The sequence below is a fragment of the Propithecus coquereli genome, unplaced genomic scaffold, assembly GCF_000956105.1.
Source record: "Propithecus coquereli isolate 6110/MARCELLA unplaced genomic scaffold, Pcoq_1.0 Scaffold470, whole genome shotgun sequence".
NCBI classification, from domain to species: domain Eukaryota; kingdom Metazoa; phylum Chordata; class Mammalia; order Primates; family Indriidae; genus Propithecus; species Propithecus coquereli.
The window spans coordinates 530,101-546,446 of record NW_012150508.1 but is presented as its reverse complement, the minus strand read 5'-3'; the positions used below and the strand labels follow the sequence as shown (position 1 = coordinate 546,446).

The following is a 16,346-nucleotide window of genomic DNA, read 5'->3' as shown; positions in this document are numbered from 1 at the left end:
TTTATTTTATTTTTTAATTAACATTAATTTATAAACCATAAAATTCACTCTTGTAATGTGTACAATTTAGTGGTTTTTAGTATATTCACAAAGTTGTGCAGCTATCGTCAGCAGTACTACCTAATTCCAGAACATTGTATTAGTCCACAAATAAACCTAGTACCCATTAGCAGTCACTCTTTATCTTTGCTCCTAGCAACAATTATTAATCCACTTTCTGTCTGTATAGGTTTGCCTATTCTGGACATTACCTGTAAATATAATCATACAGTAAGTTCATTTAACGTAATGTTTTCAAGGTTTATCCATGTTGTAGCGTACAATCAGTACTTGAATTCTTTCTTGGCTGAATAGTATTTCATCATATGGATATACTACATTGTATTCATCTATTCATTAGTGGATGGAAATTTGGGTTATTTCCACTTTTTAGCTATTGTGAATAATGCTGCTATGAACATTCTTGTACAAGTTTTTGTGTAAACCTGTGTTTTCAGTTCTCTTGAGTATATACCTAGGAATAGAATTTCTGGGTCGTATGGTAATTCTATGTTTAACATTTAAAGGAACTTCCAGACTTTTCCAAAGTGGCAGCACCATTCCCACCAGCAATGTATGAGGGTTCCAATTTCTCCACTTTCTGCCAACACTTGTTATTGTCTATGTCTTTGATTCTATCCATCCTAGTAGATGTGCAGTATTACTAGTATCTGATTTACCTAATGACTAATGTTGAGTATCTTTTTATGTGCTTATTGGCCATTTGTACAACTTCTTTGGAGAAATGTCTATTCAGATCATTTGCCTATTTTTAAGTTGGGTTGTCTTTTTATTGTAGAGCTGTAAAAATTCTCTATATATCCCAGATGTTAGACCTTTATCAGATATATGACTTGCAAATATTTTTTCCTATTCTATGGATTGCTTTTCATTTTCTTGATAGTGTCCTCTGGTGCACAAAAGTCTCTAATTTTGATGAAGTCAAATTTATCTATTTTTCCTTTGGTTGCTTGCACTTTTGGTGTCATATTTAAGAAACCATTGCCTAATCCAAGGACATGAAGATTAATACTTACTAAAAGTTCTATAGTTTTAGCTCTTACATTTAGATTTATGGTTCATTTTGGGTTGATTTTTATATGCAACATAAGGCAGGGTCCAAATTCTTTCTTTTGCTTGTGACTGTCCAGTTGTCTCAGCACCACCTGTTGAAAAGACTGTTCTTCTTCCATTGTGTTGGCACCTTGTTGAAAATCAATTGACCATAAATAAATGGGTTTATTTTTGGATTTTCAATTATAATTTATTGGTCTATATATCCATTCTGTGCCACATTGTCTTGATTACTGTAGCTTTGTATTAAGTTCTGAAATAGGTAAATGTGTGTCCTCCAACTTTTTCTTCTTTTTCAAGGTTTTTCTGACTATTCAAGGCCCCTTGCAATTTAATTATTTTTGATATAATGTAACATCGGTAAGTATAAATAAAAAAAAACTCCTTGTGCTTATACAACTACAAAACTGAAACAAATTTACAAATTAAATACAAACATCTACAAAACTAATAATATGCAAATGAGCATAATTAAATTTGATAGCTGAGGTTGTTTCTTTGAAATGGAATTGTATCTTTAAGGTGAATCTGGAGTTAATTACAGATTCATTAGGATTGGCATGCTTATACTGTTGCATGCTGGGTGATAAGTACTTTTCCTTACCACATTTTCAGTTTGAACCACTAGGAAGCTTCCCTTTATATAGCATATTGTGACATTATCTTCATATGGCACAGAGTTATCATTCATATTTTTCCCCAACATTTTATTATGAAAATTTCTAAGCAGACAGCAAAGTTTAAAAAATTTTATGGTGAACATTATGTATACGCACCACCTAGATTCTATTTGCATTTTATTACACTTGCTTTATATGATTTACATTTTGTCTTCCTTTCATCTCTTTAGCCCATGAAATGCAAACTTGGACATTTAATTTTTTTTTTAGCAATATTCATCATTAAATGTGAGCAAAAATGTGCCTGTACTAATTTTTTTGATTACCATCAAATGAAAATACAAAAATAATTCTTATGGAGAATTCATAGACAAGCGAAACTGATAGAGTTCAATGCCCTGTTTTGAAGTTAGATTTTTATAAATTGAGAAAGGGTGATCTCTGTGAGCCCAACTGGTATCTTTTGGGGCAGTATAAGTTTCTGTCATGTGCATAGGCTCTTAATTTGGTATATTTATGTATCATGAGATATAAATAGCTGTAGTAAGTAAGGAAAGAATTACTTCTCTGCTCGCTGCTTCTCTGAGCATTTACTTAGATTTAATACATTGACTGCCACACTAGAAAAAAAATTTTTTCCTTGGGGCCATGGTGTTTTATTGTGAAAATAGAATAAAAACCTCGAAAATAAAATAATCCTTTCTAATTTAATGAAAAAGTTTGTTATTTTTTATTGTTTTCTGTGCATGGGTTATATACAACTTGAAAAATAGTTCTCACAGCTTCCAGGGTGAAGAGACGTGAGTTACATATGCTTCACGAGGCCCCAGGCTCAAAACTAGAGTGAGTTAAATTCAACTCACATGGCAGTTAATGTATTAAGTCAGTTATGTGATTAAAATTTTTCTTCACTCTTTTCTTTTTTTTTCTGAAGTTGTTCTGGAAATTACTTAGTTCAGTTCACTTCAAGTTGAGCCTTTATTGAAGGCCTATTTGGACCAGGTATTGGGCTAGGTTGGTGGTTCTCAATGGGAGAATGATTTTGTCCTCTAGGGGACATTTGGCAATATGTAGACATTTTTGACTGTCGTGATTGTAGGGGTATGTGTCAGGGTCTCCCCAAGATTACCTCCAGTATTATGGTTTGCCAGGAGGACTCACAAGACTCAGCATGTAATTATACTCATGGCTCTGATTTATTACAGTGGAAGAATGCAAAACAGTCAGGAGAGGTCAAGGTGCATGGGAGGAAGTCCAGGGAAACCAGGGACAAGCTTCCAAGTGCCCCCTTCCAGCGGAGTGACACAAGACGTGCTTAATTCCCCCAGCAGCAAGTTGTGACAACACTTGTGAGATGTTGTCAACCAGAGAAGTTTGTCAGAGACTCAGTGCCCAGGACTTTTCTTGGGAGCTGTTGTATAGGCTGTCTTTGCCTGACACATGCCAAACTTCCATAGTCCGAGAAGGAAAGCATGTGGTCAGCATAAACCATATTGTGCGAACAGTTTGGGCACAGTGAGCTACTCTTATCAGTTCTGGGGATGATGGAAGCCCTCCCCAAATCCAGGTTTCCAGACGCCAGCCAAGAGCCAAACTTATAAGCAGGCCTTTCGAAGGGCAGCAGTCAGGCCTGCTGTGTTAACTGTGTTCTGCACAGTGCAGTCGCCCACAACCGAGAAATACTGGGTCCAAATGTCAGCAGTGCTGTGGCCGAGAAACCCGGGGTAAGGCAGAGAGTGAGCGTGTGAGGAACAGTCAATCTGTCGGGACAGCTCGCTGCCTCTGGGCCTCTGTCTTTCTCAGCGCATCTTTCTTGAGACCATTAAACTAAACTCTCTTTATTATCTATTCTCGCTAATATAATCTAGCTCTCTTGTGTTGGTTTACGAGTCTTAATTCCCTTCAGATTTAATCCAGAGAAGAAAACATTGAATAGAATAGATTTAGTGAAAGTGAAACAAAGGAGAACAAACCACTCCGAACAGTAAAAATCATTTTCAAATAATTTAGTTTCAGAGATTTAAAACAGTTATATTGGTGGTATTTTCTTGGTAGTTTAATCTTTCCAATTTTTATATATAATTTGAAATTAAGATCTTTAACTAGATCCTTTAAGGTTTCTGTTAGTTTCTAAAGTTCTGTGATTCAATAACCCCAAAGCCAGTTTATCTTCAGGATAGCACAGAAAGGTAAAGGCTGCACTGGGCGTGATCCTACCTCTGCTGGCCGGTGGACGCATTTCTACAGCTTGGCTTGAGCCCACGCCCTCCATTTCCCTGCCAGCTTGCAGTCTGGCCCTGCACTTGTGTGTTACTTTTAGAGAGAACCCCCACCTTGATGCCTCACCCCCAAAACAAAAAAAGGTAAAGGCAAGTTTCAGACTTGTTGCCCTTCCAGGAACTCGGGAGAAGGCAGGGTGGGCCACCTCATGGCAGCATTTTGGGTTTGTTGCTCTTTGTGAGAGTTGCTATTTAAGGGAATTCCCACATCTCTTGAGGGCTACACAGAATAGCGAGAGTTTTGTTTTTATTTTTATTTTAAATCTCTCTCAGTATTTTTTCAATGGGAAGCTGAGGATTATTGCTATTGATAGCTTCTTCTCACAGCTGTGTTGGCCTCAGCTGGAATTCTTGTCATTTTCCTTCTAAAAGAACTAAATTGGGAGTTTACAACTGTTACTAGTGAGGGAGACTTCAAGTTCTCAGCGTGGTTTTGCTTAAACTTAGATGTCAGCGCTGCTGGGAGGAAACATGAAAGTCAGAACTAGTAATTTTAGTCTCTACAAGAAAAACAAGTTGACCTGAAAATTTTGTTTGCTTAATGCTAAAATGGCCATACTCCATCAACCGTCTGTCAGGTCAGGGAGAGCCAGCATGCAGCAGGGGGAACATTTTTAGACTCATTTACATCTGCACACTTATGTTGAAATGGAGTAGCAACAGAGTGGGAATCCAGTGATCCTGGTAACTTAATGTCTGACATAGAACTTTATTTCTTGACAGTGAAATCTAACCCAGAGTTCTTCTTTACTCAAGAGTTTCTTTGAGCACCACACATTAACATATGCATTTATTTCTATATCTGTAAGATAGATATCTGTCTATTTATGTATATTGAAAACCATGCATTCATATCAGTATCCCTAATTCCATCCAACACTGCAGGGGCATTCTGGTTTGCTCTCTTTCCATATTTGTAACTGCCTTCTCTGACTGCGAGGAATCTGGCTCCCGTTATCCTCAGTATCTTATTTGATCAACCCTCTTCTTACATGTAATCAAACTTCTATTGCCGCCACTGCCCCTGCACTGCACAGATGCCCTCCTTCTCCCCATTCAGACTCTGACGCCCACACTGTGCTGCTGTCTCACCCCGCCGCCAGCACAGACACCTTCCTCACACTTCTTGGGTTCCAACACTGGGGTGATGCTGTCATTGCCGTCATCCTCCCCACAACTTGGGTACCCTTCTCAGCCTGCCCCGGCTCTAACCCTCTGTTCTGGGCTGCCCAGATGCCCTCCTAACCCCACTTGGTCTCCAGCATCCCTAGCTGGATTGCCACAGCTGCCCCATACACTTGCCCCCAGTGCAGAAGTCGCCTTCTCCCTTCTAGGGCTCTGAAACCCTGCACCAGTCCATCTCCCTGCTCTTCCCCCAAGCAGAAGCTCCCAGCCCATCCCCCAAGCAGAAGCTCCCAGCCCACTAGGGCTTTGACATTCCACGTGTTCCATCTTCTCCCCTACCCCCACCACGCAGAAATGCCCTCTTCCATCTGGGACTCAAACACTTAACGCCCTCCTGCACGGACACCCTCTTCACCCTTCTTGGAGTCCCACGTGTCTATCATTCTGGACAATGGAGAGCTCCGGCTTTGTGCTATCAGCTCTACTTAAATATTAACAGAAAGGCTCCAGGAACATCCTTGAGCTCCATCATACAGCCAGGGTCTTGTGAATTGGAAAGACCTTTTGAGACCGTTTATCTCTAACTCGATGTATGACTTTTCACTGTAACTTTTTAATGAAGTTTTCTGATATATGTTGAAAAACTCACCACCTCACAAGACAGTTCATTTCATTTTCAAATAGCCTTAATTGTTAAGGTGGTTTCCCTGCTTGTGTTGTGGGTTTGACTGTAAATCTTCCTCTTGTTTAAACAGACAAGTTTGATTCAGAAATAATTTGAATGGTGATAGTGTTCACTTTGAGGTGAGCTGAGAGTGCTCCCTGTATGTGATCTTGCCATCACTAAGTCATACTTCTGAAAGTTAATGCTTTTACAAAAGAAAAATTATTGAGACCCAGGGCTGGGAGTAGAATCTAAAAGTCTGTCTCAATGTCTAGAAGGAGTGCTTTTGGCTGTACTGGCTCGCCTGGTGGCGTTGCCTGTGAGATACATCGCCAGTGTTTTCCCTGGCCTGCACCAGTTTGAGCTGGATTTAAGTGACTACTGCTTCTGGGTATGATATGCATTTCATTTCTTCCTGGAACCTGCTTTATATGATTCTTCTCTTTGACAATGATTTCTAGTGGTCTCTCAGCCCATACATGTTGGGTATCCCTTATCCAAAATGCTTGGGTCTAGAAATGTTTCAGATTTTAGGGTTTTTTTGGATTTTGAAGTATTTACATTATACTTGTGGTTGGGCATCCCAAATCCGGGAATCAGAAATCCGAAATGCTCCAAGGAGCATTTCCTTTGAGCATAAGTTGGTGCTCAAAAGTTTTGGATTTTGGAGCTTTTTGGATTTCAGGTTTTGGAATTTGGGATGCTCAACCTGTGTAGCCTCTCTGCTTGTGGGAGTCTTGCCTTCAAGGAGGGACTTATTTACCATCTAGTCTCCCCAAAATCTTCTCCTTGACTTCAGGCTTATTAACTGTGTTGTTCACATTTTGTCTCCTGTGGAGATCCACATGGCACTAGACCCTTGGAAACCCTTTCTTCCTTCCATTTTCCTTTACGCATCCTTGCTGTCCAGATGTTAAGATGTTTCATGCTTTGGTGAAACAGTTTTTTCTCCTTCTTGTTTTCAACTACCAATTCGGTCTTCCTCCTGTTGATGTGGGCTCGATGATGGGGACTCTTTCCCTGGAGCCTCTTCCTAGCACAGGGATGCCATTTGACAGCCAGAAGCAGTCTTTCACAAAACTCTTTGGATTGGACAGCCAGCGCTTCCCGTCAGCATTCCTTCTATCCCTATTTGAGGAACGCAGCCGTCTCTCAGCTCCTTTTCAGATCAGAGCCTGAGATATAACTAAGATAACATTTTGATGTTCTTTACAAATGACCAGTCAACTCGTCAGTTTCTCTCTTTCTCTAGATACACACACATATTTATAGCATAGTTTTAAGCTTGGCATATTGTGAACATTTCCTCACAATATTAGGGACTCTTCCTAAATACAATTTTTTATGATTGTGTAATATTTCAACATGAGTGAGTCATACTTTACTTTTTTATGGTATATAATTTGTTAAATATTTACTAATGCTACAGAGTGTAATTGCAAAAAAATAATCAGTGGATGTGAAGACTGATAAGGAAACACTTAACTGCCCTAAGTTTAATATCAAAGTTTGTCTTACCTTGACTGACATACCAGCTGCAATTTTCCAATCACCTGTTTTTCTCCCTTGTAGTCCTCGGCGACACTTCCTCCTGTCGTCTCAGATGGGTCTCCATCCCGAGTACAGAGAGGACCTGGAAGCCCTCCAGGCCAAACATGGAGAGTCGGTATTAGTACTCGATAAGTGCACCAACCTCTCAGAGGGCGTCCTTTCTGTGCGTAAGCGCTGCCACAAGCACCAGGTCTTCGATTACCCCCAGGTGCTGCAGGTAAGTGTCATTCATTCTTTCTCTCAAGGCTCAGTAGAGGTCGTTTTTGCAGGGCAAAATTGACCCCAACAAACTGGAGTTGTTTTCTACATGCAGCTAGAATTACCAAAGAGGGAAGAAAATGTAGCACTGCTCTTTGCTGGACATACAGACCTTCAGGTGCTTGGATATGTGGTGCATTGTGTTCTGCAAAGCTGCTTGGTCTATGAGAGTTCATACTCCTTTCAAATATGCATTATACTTCAAAAATGCAAATCGGGTAGATTTACAAAGAAGCCACATAGACAAAGCAGGCAAATGTATTAATATCTTGTTTTTACCCGTGTATTCATAAGCTAGTCCAGAGAAATTCCCTTCTTTTAGGTGGCAGCTTGCATCTCCTGGCCGTGCTGGCCTACAAGGCAACAGTCAGCTTTCCTTGGGAGTGGGAGGTTTTTTTGGTCATTTATATCATTTTGGTTTTGGGAGTTCTTACCATCCTTAGCATGTCCTACCAGTCCTTTACTTACATCATGGGAACGGCTGTACTTCCATAACCATAGGCAAAGCAGTCCCTTTGGGGCTATTTTATAAGCAGGATATTTGACATTTCAAGTGTATGGGGGCTAGGAAAGGAGAAATTGAGCTTTGTTCATTTCAATATTTAAAACACAGGTTAGTTCAAGGAGAAATATCAAGGAGCTGGTGTGATTTTTTTTTTTTTTGGATCTCCAGAGAGCTAGCCCATACTGAGATTGTTAAAATACTTTCTCTCAAAAAGTTCTGCATCTCCTGTGGAATGTCTGACTGATAACAGTGGTGATGCGAGCAGGAGTATTTATAGTAACCTTTGTCTAGACCGGAAAAATGGTTATCACAATGTGTGTCCACATCTGGGTGCCAACTCTTGAGGTCAGGCAGAGCTTTCCACCTGCACCTCCAGGCGCCGTGGCGGAGTGTCTTCTTCCACTCGTGCTGCTTTTCTCACCTATCCCCAGAGCAGTTTGGAATATTGAGTCTCTTTATAGTTATTTCTGAACTTTCCTTTCTCTAGCTTTAGAATAGATAGGGTTTTTTTTTTTTTTAAACCTTTTACAAAATTCTTCTGAAGAGGCAAAAACTGGGGGAACCCGAATGTTAGAGAATTAGTCTCTCCTTGTTTTGGTTTACCTATTGCCACTATTTTCTCTTGGACACTTCTCTTTGTCCCAAGTATTCCCCACATTGAGGGGGTGTGAGAGAGTGAAGAAAGAAGAAATTTTTTTGAGATTTTGCTTTTGTTAGATTTGTTTCTAAATAGAACATTTCAGTCTTAATATGTTTTCGAATGCATTGCATTCATGGAATGAATATCTTCTACATACAAAGCACACTGCTAGCTGCTATGGGAAGTAGAAGGATGAAAAGAGATTTGATACCCTCCCTTTAGGGGGTCCCCTAGAGAACCCGAAGTTCCCAGACAAAATAATTCCATTCCAAGGTAGGCTGAGGTAAGAACTGTAAGCGACGTTCAGACAATGTGCCATGGTGCGTTTACATTGTACACACTAGGGCTGAAAGAAACCCGTCTGTAGGACGTCACATTGTTGAATGTCCGGGGGAGACTTTGACATTGGTATTGAACATTTTCAGAATGCCAGTAGTGGTGACATTGAAGTAACACTGAAGAGTGGAAATACAAAACATTGCAACCAGTTAAGCTTTTCAGAACTTACAGGTGCGAGGTGTTGTTATCTTTGGCATTTTTGTGTCAAGATGCCCCAGTATTGCTTGGCTTCAGCCCTTGAGGGAAGTATAAGGTCTGCCAGATCAAGGCAAGTGGACCAGCACAACTGTTTTGTAATCCCCAACCTCTCTTCATGTTCCTACAGGAGGCCACTTTCTGTGTGGTCCTTCGTGGAGCTCGGCTGGGCCAGGCGGCACTGAGTGACGTGTTACAGGCCGGCTGTGTCCCAGTTGTCATTGCAGACTCCTACGTTTTGCCTTTCTCTGAAGTTCTTGACTGGAAGAGGTGGGTATTACTGTCTAGAAAACTCTAGAATAGTGCTTCTATGTGTATTAGAAATAAAAAGCCCCTCGGGTAATTGTAATGTATGCCAAGGTTTGAGAACTACTATTTTAGTCTATTTTGCTTTATTTTCTATCAGGAGAGTTTGTATATTGTCCTAGAGCAGTTCACAAACTAGACCTGTGGGCCAAATTTGCAGGCTGGCTGTTTTTGTAAATAAAGTGTTACTGAAACACAGCCGGGCCCCTCATTTGCGTATTGGCTGGCTGTTGTCCTGCCATGTTGGCAGAGTTGAGTAATTATAGTACAACAGAGATTGTATGGCCTACAAAGCCTAAAGTATCACTGGCTGCTCCTTAACAGAAAACGATTACACCCCTAGCCTAGAACAGTGGTTTCCAACTATGACTGAGGAGTAGATGCACCTGGTGAGCTTTTTTTAAAAAAAAAAAAATGCCTGGCCTTATCCCTGGGGATTCTGAATGTGAAAGCTCCCAGGTAATTCTGATCTTGAGCCACAGTTGAGAACCACTGTTCTAGAATCTCTGTCAAATTTGCATAATATACTAGCTGGAAGTGGAGAGCCTCTGTGTGGATGAAAGCTTAGGAACATTACTAGTGTACAGATGGACCAAAATAGATCCTGCTTGGTGTTGGCTATTAATACTGTAATTAATGGGATAGCACCCTATTCTCGTGTTTCATTTTTCCAAGACTTTGGAAGTCGAAGATTACTGAAAATTAATTCCATTTGTGTATCTCTCAGTCTTGTCCTTGCCTCAAATGCTTAATTGCTTTCTCCTCTCCTAACTTTTTTGATATTTTAAGTCCAATCACCACACTTGTACAATTTAAATAGCACTAATTAATTAATTCATTCATCTCACGTTGATTGGGGAGCCTGTTGTGGATAACATAGAGTCTCTGTTTCTGAGGAGGCTGGAATCTACTGAGGGAAGCCAAACCGACGACTCTAATACTCTGTGGTAAACGCCATAGTAGATGCATGCAGGGGGCCGTGGCAGCCCAGAAGAGAGGAGGGAGCCTAACTCAGCTTGAGAGAGGAGAGTATGCAGTGATTCTTTATACCTTAGAGGAGTGACTAGCCACTTCCAGAATTTATCCACCTATGAAAGCATTTACTGAGTACCTTTTATTTGTTAGGCACCGTGTCCGGTAGAGGGAGACAAAGATGATCGAGGCCAAACTGTTCTAGAAAGCTCATGGTTTAGTGGTGGAAGATAGACAAGTAAACCAGCAATTGCCAAATCTTGTGATGAGATGCAGCCATGACTGGCTGGGATGGTAGGGGAAGAGGGAGAGGGAGATACATGCTGTTGTTGGCAGTGGGATTTGTGAGGGCTTCTCAGAGGCGGTGACTCCCAGCTGAGTTTGTAAGGACATTTCTATGAGAATCTAGATCTGCTTGATTAGTGGTAGTTATGGACGAGTGGTGGAAGGGCTTTGGATCTGAAGTCAGAGGACCTAGGTTCAGGTAACCAGCTCTGTAACTGGCCAGCTTTGTGATGTTGGCACATCATTTAACCTTATTTTGGGCCTCAGCCTTCCCATCTGTATAGTAGAAATCATTTACTTACGTAACAAATGTTTGTCCAGCGCTAACAGTATGCTAGACAGTAATATACCAGGTGCTGAGGAATCACTAGTGAGGAGAGCCAGACACACTTTCTGTCCTAATGGATTAGCCCAGTTGGCAGGTGTGGAGTTTAGATTTTAGTAGGTTAATTTATACAAATGTAATTACAAACTCTGCCAAGTGTGATGAGGGAAAAGTGATTGCCGAGTCCTCTCTTTCTCTTGCCCACCGTGTCTCATCTGTTAGCAAATCCCGTGGGCTCCGCCCTCTCATCCCTTTCATGGGCTCCTCTCTCATCAGCGTCTCTTGCCTGCGTCTGCAGTGGTCTCCAGCTGTTCTCCCTGCTCCTGTTCTTGCTTTCTTGTAATTTGTTCTAACACTTTAGACAGAATGATCCTGTTGGAACATAATCAGATCATAGCATGCCTTTGGCCAAAACTTTCTAATGGGTTTCCATCTCAGAGTAAAGGCACATCACCTTATGTGGCCTACAAGGTGACCCTCGTGGGGCTCTGTGACCCTACTCTGTTTCTCCTTACCTCTTGTTAATTTACTCTGTTCCAGCCACGGTAGCCTCCTTGCTGTTCTTGGAACGTGCCTGCTCTGCTGCTGCTTCAGGGCTGTTCGCTTGTTAATCCTTCTGCCTGGAATGCTCTCTCCTGGGGCATTCTCATGGCCGGCTTACTCTCTCACTTTCCTTGTCTGATTTGTTCACTGTTGTGTTACCAGGGCCTAGCACATGTTTTAATAATAGGGCTTCCATAAGTATGTGCTGAATAAATGATTATATTTGAGTAGATAGCTAAAGGAGAAAAGTATTTGTTAATTCAGAAAGACAGTGAAGAAGAGTGTACCATGTTGATGGAATTTCACGTGCAAAGGCCCTGTGGTTGGGCAGAGCATGTTGGGCAGAGAATACCAGTGTGGCTAGAGCACACCAGTGGAGCAGAGGCAGGATGAAAGATAAAAGGAGTAGTGAGCGGGAGGTGGAAAGATGGCGCTGGTAAGACAACTCCTTTGAGAAGGTTGGCTATGAGAAAAGGGGGGAGAGAGAGAATGCTCAGTGCAAGGGATGTGGGGCTGAAGGAGGTCCAGGGTATTGTTTCTGCTCATGAGAACGAAACAAGACTGTACATAGCAGGACTTTCTGTAAAGGGCTGTACATATGTAAATTGTTTTGCTATTGTCTGCAGAGCTTCTGTGGTTGTGCCAGAAGAAAAGATGTCAGACGTGTACAGTATTTTGCAGAGCATCCCCCAGAGACAGATCGAAGAAATGCAGAGACAGGTAAGAGGCCAAGTCCAAGCAGCCCTGTTGGGGAGGTGACATGGGTGCTGTGATGGTAACCTTGACCGCGTGGACACAAGGAACAGCAGCTGATTGTCTTCCTCCACCAGATCAACTAATCAGACTTAAATGATAGGAGAGCAGTATTTGAGTGAGTTGCATTTTATTTGGTTTGCAATATTAGCCATCAGAGATTTTAGAACTCATCTGAGGTAAGCCTACTGAGATTTTAGGGGTTTACCATAGCGATGTCTTCAGGTGCAAAGCTGAAACTCTTTGGAAGGTTTGTAGTCACAGCTGGTGACAGTCTTAGTGACTAAGACAGCCATGGAGGCTGGACCATTTTAGGGCAGTGCTTCTGTGTGGCTGTCGACCACGAGAATGTCGCTGGACAAGCTGGCTGAGGTTCCCAGTTCAGATGGCCTTTGTATTTAAGGGGTCTTCTTTTCTCCCCTTGAGTATTTGCCATTTTCCTGCCTCCCTTTCCCAATCTCTCTTCCATATTCTGATGCTCCCTTTCCCTGGGCTGCTCACCAGCTCTCTGAAGTACTCCCCTGGGTGTCCCATTTAGTCCTGGTTCCCTTCTTTCTCCTGAGATTTAACTGGGCTTGAATGTCAAGCAAGGTGAAAAAATTATCTATGTAGGAGAGGAGCAGGGGAAGAGGCTTGGTGGATCACCCATTAAGTGGGTGATGAAGTGGGTGCATCCCTGTTTGTACTTTGGCACCGCTACCTGCAGGCAGAGACGAAGAGGGAGCTGTAGGCTTCTGCCTGGATGAGAGCAGGGCTGTCGCCTGGCTGTGTGGAATGGGGAGGGGGTCAGGGGTTCTGGCTGCTTCTTAAACACATTTGCAGTCTTCCTCCTGCTTTAACCCCACCTTCCCCCCACTTGCAGTTCTGCGGGTGTGATCGGGTTTTTCTCGGCTGATTTAAGGTGCAGCTTTCTTGGGCTCTAGTGTCAGTTACCACTTCTCCCTCTACTTTTCAGCTTCCACATTTTGTTGCTGTTATTTTTTCTCCCACTCTTTCATCTGAGGGTGTTTATACCTTATTTTTAGAAAGTCCCCTTAATTGCCATATTAGTGGATGCATTCAGTCCACTCTCTTTTATTATGATACTGAACTTCTCACCATGCATTGATTAAGTCTGTAGGTTCTTACATCAGACCACCTGGGTTGAATGTCAGCCCTGCGGGTTACGAAGTCTGTGCCTTGCCTGGGCCTCAGGAACCTCAGCTGCACAGCATTTTGGCATTCTGATTTGAACACAAAGCACAGGTTGAATTTAGCTTCCCGGCAGTTTCTTCATGGCATCCTCATGATGATTTTAAGTTTCTGGAGTTCCCAATTGTTACTTCACGCTGATCGCATCTTTTCAGTGAATCAGAAAATCAGTCTAGAGATCTCTAGATTTTCAGTCTAAACCTATGGTTTTTAAAACTTATGTAGAACAAAATGCTCCATGAAGAGTCATAGCGTTTGTGCTCTTTGTTGTTACTTTTGATGACATCTTGATTTAGTAACATAACTAAATATAGAATCATATGCTAAATCAGATAGTATTTTATATTCGATTCTAGTCTAGAAAGATTAAGAAAAAACTGGGGTGGTAAAAATGAGCAAATTCTCCTTCCCCACCCCTCCACCCTGAAGTTGGGAGAGGGAATCATTTGGTTTTCAGAGTAGGGCACCTGCTGCCAGCTCACAGAATGCTGTTGTCCCGCAGGAGCACAGTGTGGGAACCACAGCTCTGAGACAAGCGTGGCAGGTCATTTTCAGTGGTAGGCTCAGAATCATGGAACAGCAGAGATGTAATGAATGCGGGTCATTTTAAAACAGCACACTTTTAGGTTATTTGGGTGCAGAGAGACACATTTGGAGTCAAAAGTCTTTGGGTTTGGGTCCTGGCTCTGTCCTTATGAATTGTATCACCATGAAAAGTCACCAAAGCTCCCTCAGCTTTCATTTTCTCATTTTTGAAATGAAGGGGTTGGCTAAACCATCTCTCATGTTCCGTGTAGCTGTTAAATAACTCTATGAAACTCTTATTCCCTGCAAGAATATTATTATTCTTGACATTAATAATTAAGTGGCTGTCTCTTCTTCCCTTGAACAGCTCTAGTCACAAGGGCCACTTACCTCCTCTGGTGGCGAATGCCCTCCACTATGCCAGCTTGCAAAAGAGAGGCAGTCTTGGCACTTCCTGCCCCCTGTCTAACTCTCTCTTCTGCTCTCTGATGTCCTTTCCCTATGCTGCTCTCCCTCTAGGGCTCTCCTCTGCAGGGCCTCATTGTCCTGCTCCCCTTTCTCTGAGTCTTCTGTGTTCCCAAAATGACTTCTTTTCTTCTCAATCCCACATTTCTAGACTGGACTGATCTCAACTAAATGCGAGATTATCTGGTTGAAACAATTCCCAGTTAGATATAAAGGATGACTGCATTCAACTAATAGGCACCAGTAGCACCCCCTCCCCGAGTTGTGATGACCAAAAATGTCTCTAGACATTGCCAGGGTCCCCCTTAGGGGAGAGGTGGGGAGGGAAAAATTGTTTTCATTGAGAACCACTATTCTGTTGATGTCTCTTCTCTCTTAAGATTGGAGAGTTCTTTTGCTTTATAACAAAATATGCTCTTTCCAAAATATGCTTCTCATTTTGCCTCTGTTTACCTTCCGTTGAGTTAACCTGACCTTGGTAGGAGTAACTAAAAAAATAGCATACACCTGATTCTGAAAAGTTCTTACACCTTAATGAATTCTCTTTAGGGAGGTCAGATGTGGGTATTTTTGTCAGATAGGCATAAACTTTTAGGGGAAAGCCTGTTACATCAGTGGTTGATACTTAGAGCCTGTAGATAATATGTCAGAATGAAGAGAGGGTCTGATTAGTGTGCTGACAGACTCTGAACTAGCTTAAGGGAGTTGCATGGACAGTTGTAGCCAGCAGAGGTCTCCATCCACTTTTAAGTGACTCATTTTCCTTCTGAGTATTTAAATCTTTCCAAGAAATCCTAAGTGCTATGAGCCACTCTCGTGCTTCACACTGACATTGTCTTCATAGCGGCTCTCTAGAGACCCGTTCTTTCAGATGGAGAAGAAATAGTGCTTAGCACAGGATTGTGTTTTCCCTAGATGAGATAGAGGTAAAGTTTCTGAATTGACCTCAGAAATGTGAGGTAGGATTTTGGTGAGGAAGGTATTGCAGCTAGAATCTGATGGCCGTAGTGGTGACAGTCCATGTCGTGACTTGGGCATTTGAATGTACTAAGGGAGAAAGACCTTCTGCCTAACAAGGAAAGGAAACAAAATTCTTCTCTTGACCTTAGTTGTGGTAATGGAGCAGCCGTAAAGTTCAATACAAGGCTAGAGCCTAAAGTAAGGAAGAGCTGTAGTTAAGCTAAGATTTTTGAAGAACAGTACAACCTGTGTCTCTGGTATCTACTCTGGAGGACTACCAGTGAGCAGTGCTGGCACATGTGGCATTGGACAGGTTAGTGGGGGCTTATCGGGTTTTTTGTGGGTAAGTTAAAAAACAGTGTAAAGCTAACTCATCAGTTGGCCTTTTATTGTCCTTTGAGCTAATTAACTAGTTAATTAATTTATTGAAGCCCTAATTGGTGCTTTTCAGGGAGAGATTATGAGAGATAATGAGATATCTGTGATCCTCACCCACAAAGGGCTAATAGTTGTCTTGGGGATATGTAAGTAGGAGCATAATGAAAGTTGAGAAGATGGTGCCAATTTTCCAAAATACATAAGGGGTCTGAAGCAGAAGGGAGAAAGTTTGGGCTAAAGTTGTCAGGCTGGATTTATTGGAGAGGTAGCATTTGAGGTAGGCCTTAAAGATAGGAGTTCCATCAACGTCTTTCTTACATTGGAAGGAAGGCAGATGTATGCAACTAAATATTT

At 41.8% G+C, this 16,346-nt stretch overlaps 1 protein-coding gene across 2 annotated transcripts in view; it reads left to right on the top strand.

The window, feature by feature from the left end:
• The window catches only part of EXT2 (exostosin glycosyltransferase 2), a 126,180-nt gene that overhangs the window by 7,159 nt on the left and 102,675 nt on the right, over positions 1 to 16,346 (top strand). For both annotated transcript variants that reach the window (XM_012655326.1, XM_012655328.1), the window contains exons 3-5: positions 7,374 to 7,569; positions 9,420 to 9,559; positions 12,347 to 12,440. In XM_012655326.1, the coding sequence (XP_012510780.1) occupies positions 7,374 to 7,569; positions 9,420 to 9,559; positions 12,347 to 12,440 (430 nt within the window). The remainder of the gene's footprint in view (positions 1 to 7,373; positions 7,570 to 9,419; positions 9,560 to 12,346; positions 12,441 to 16,346) is intronic.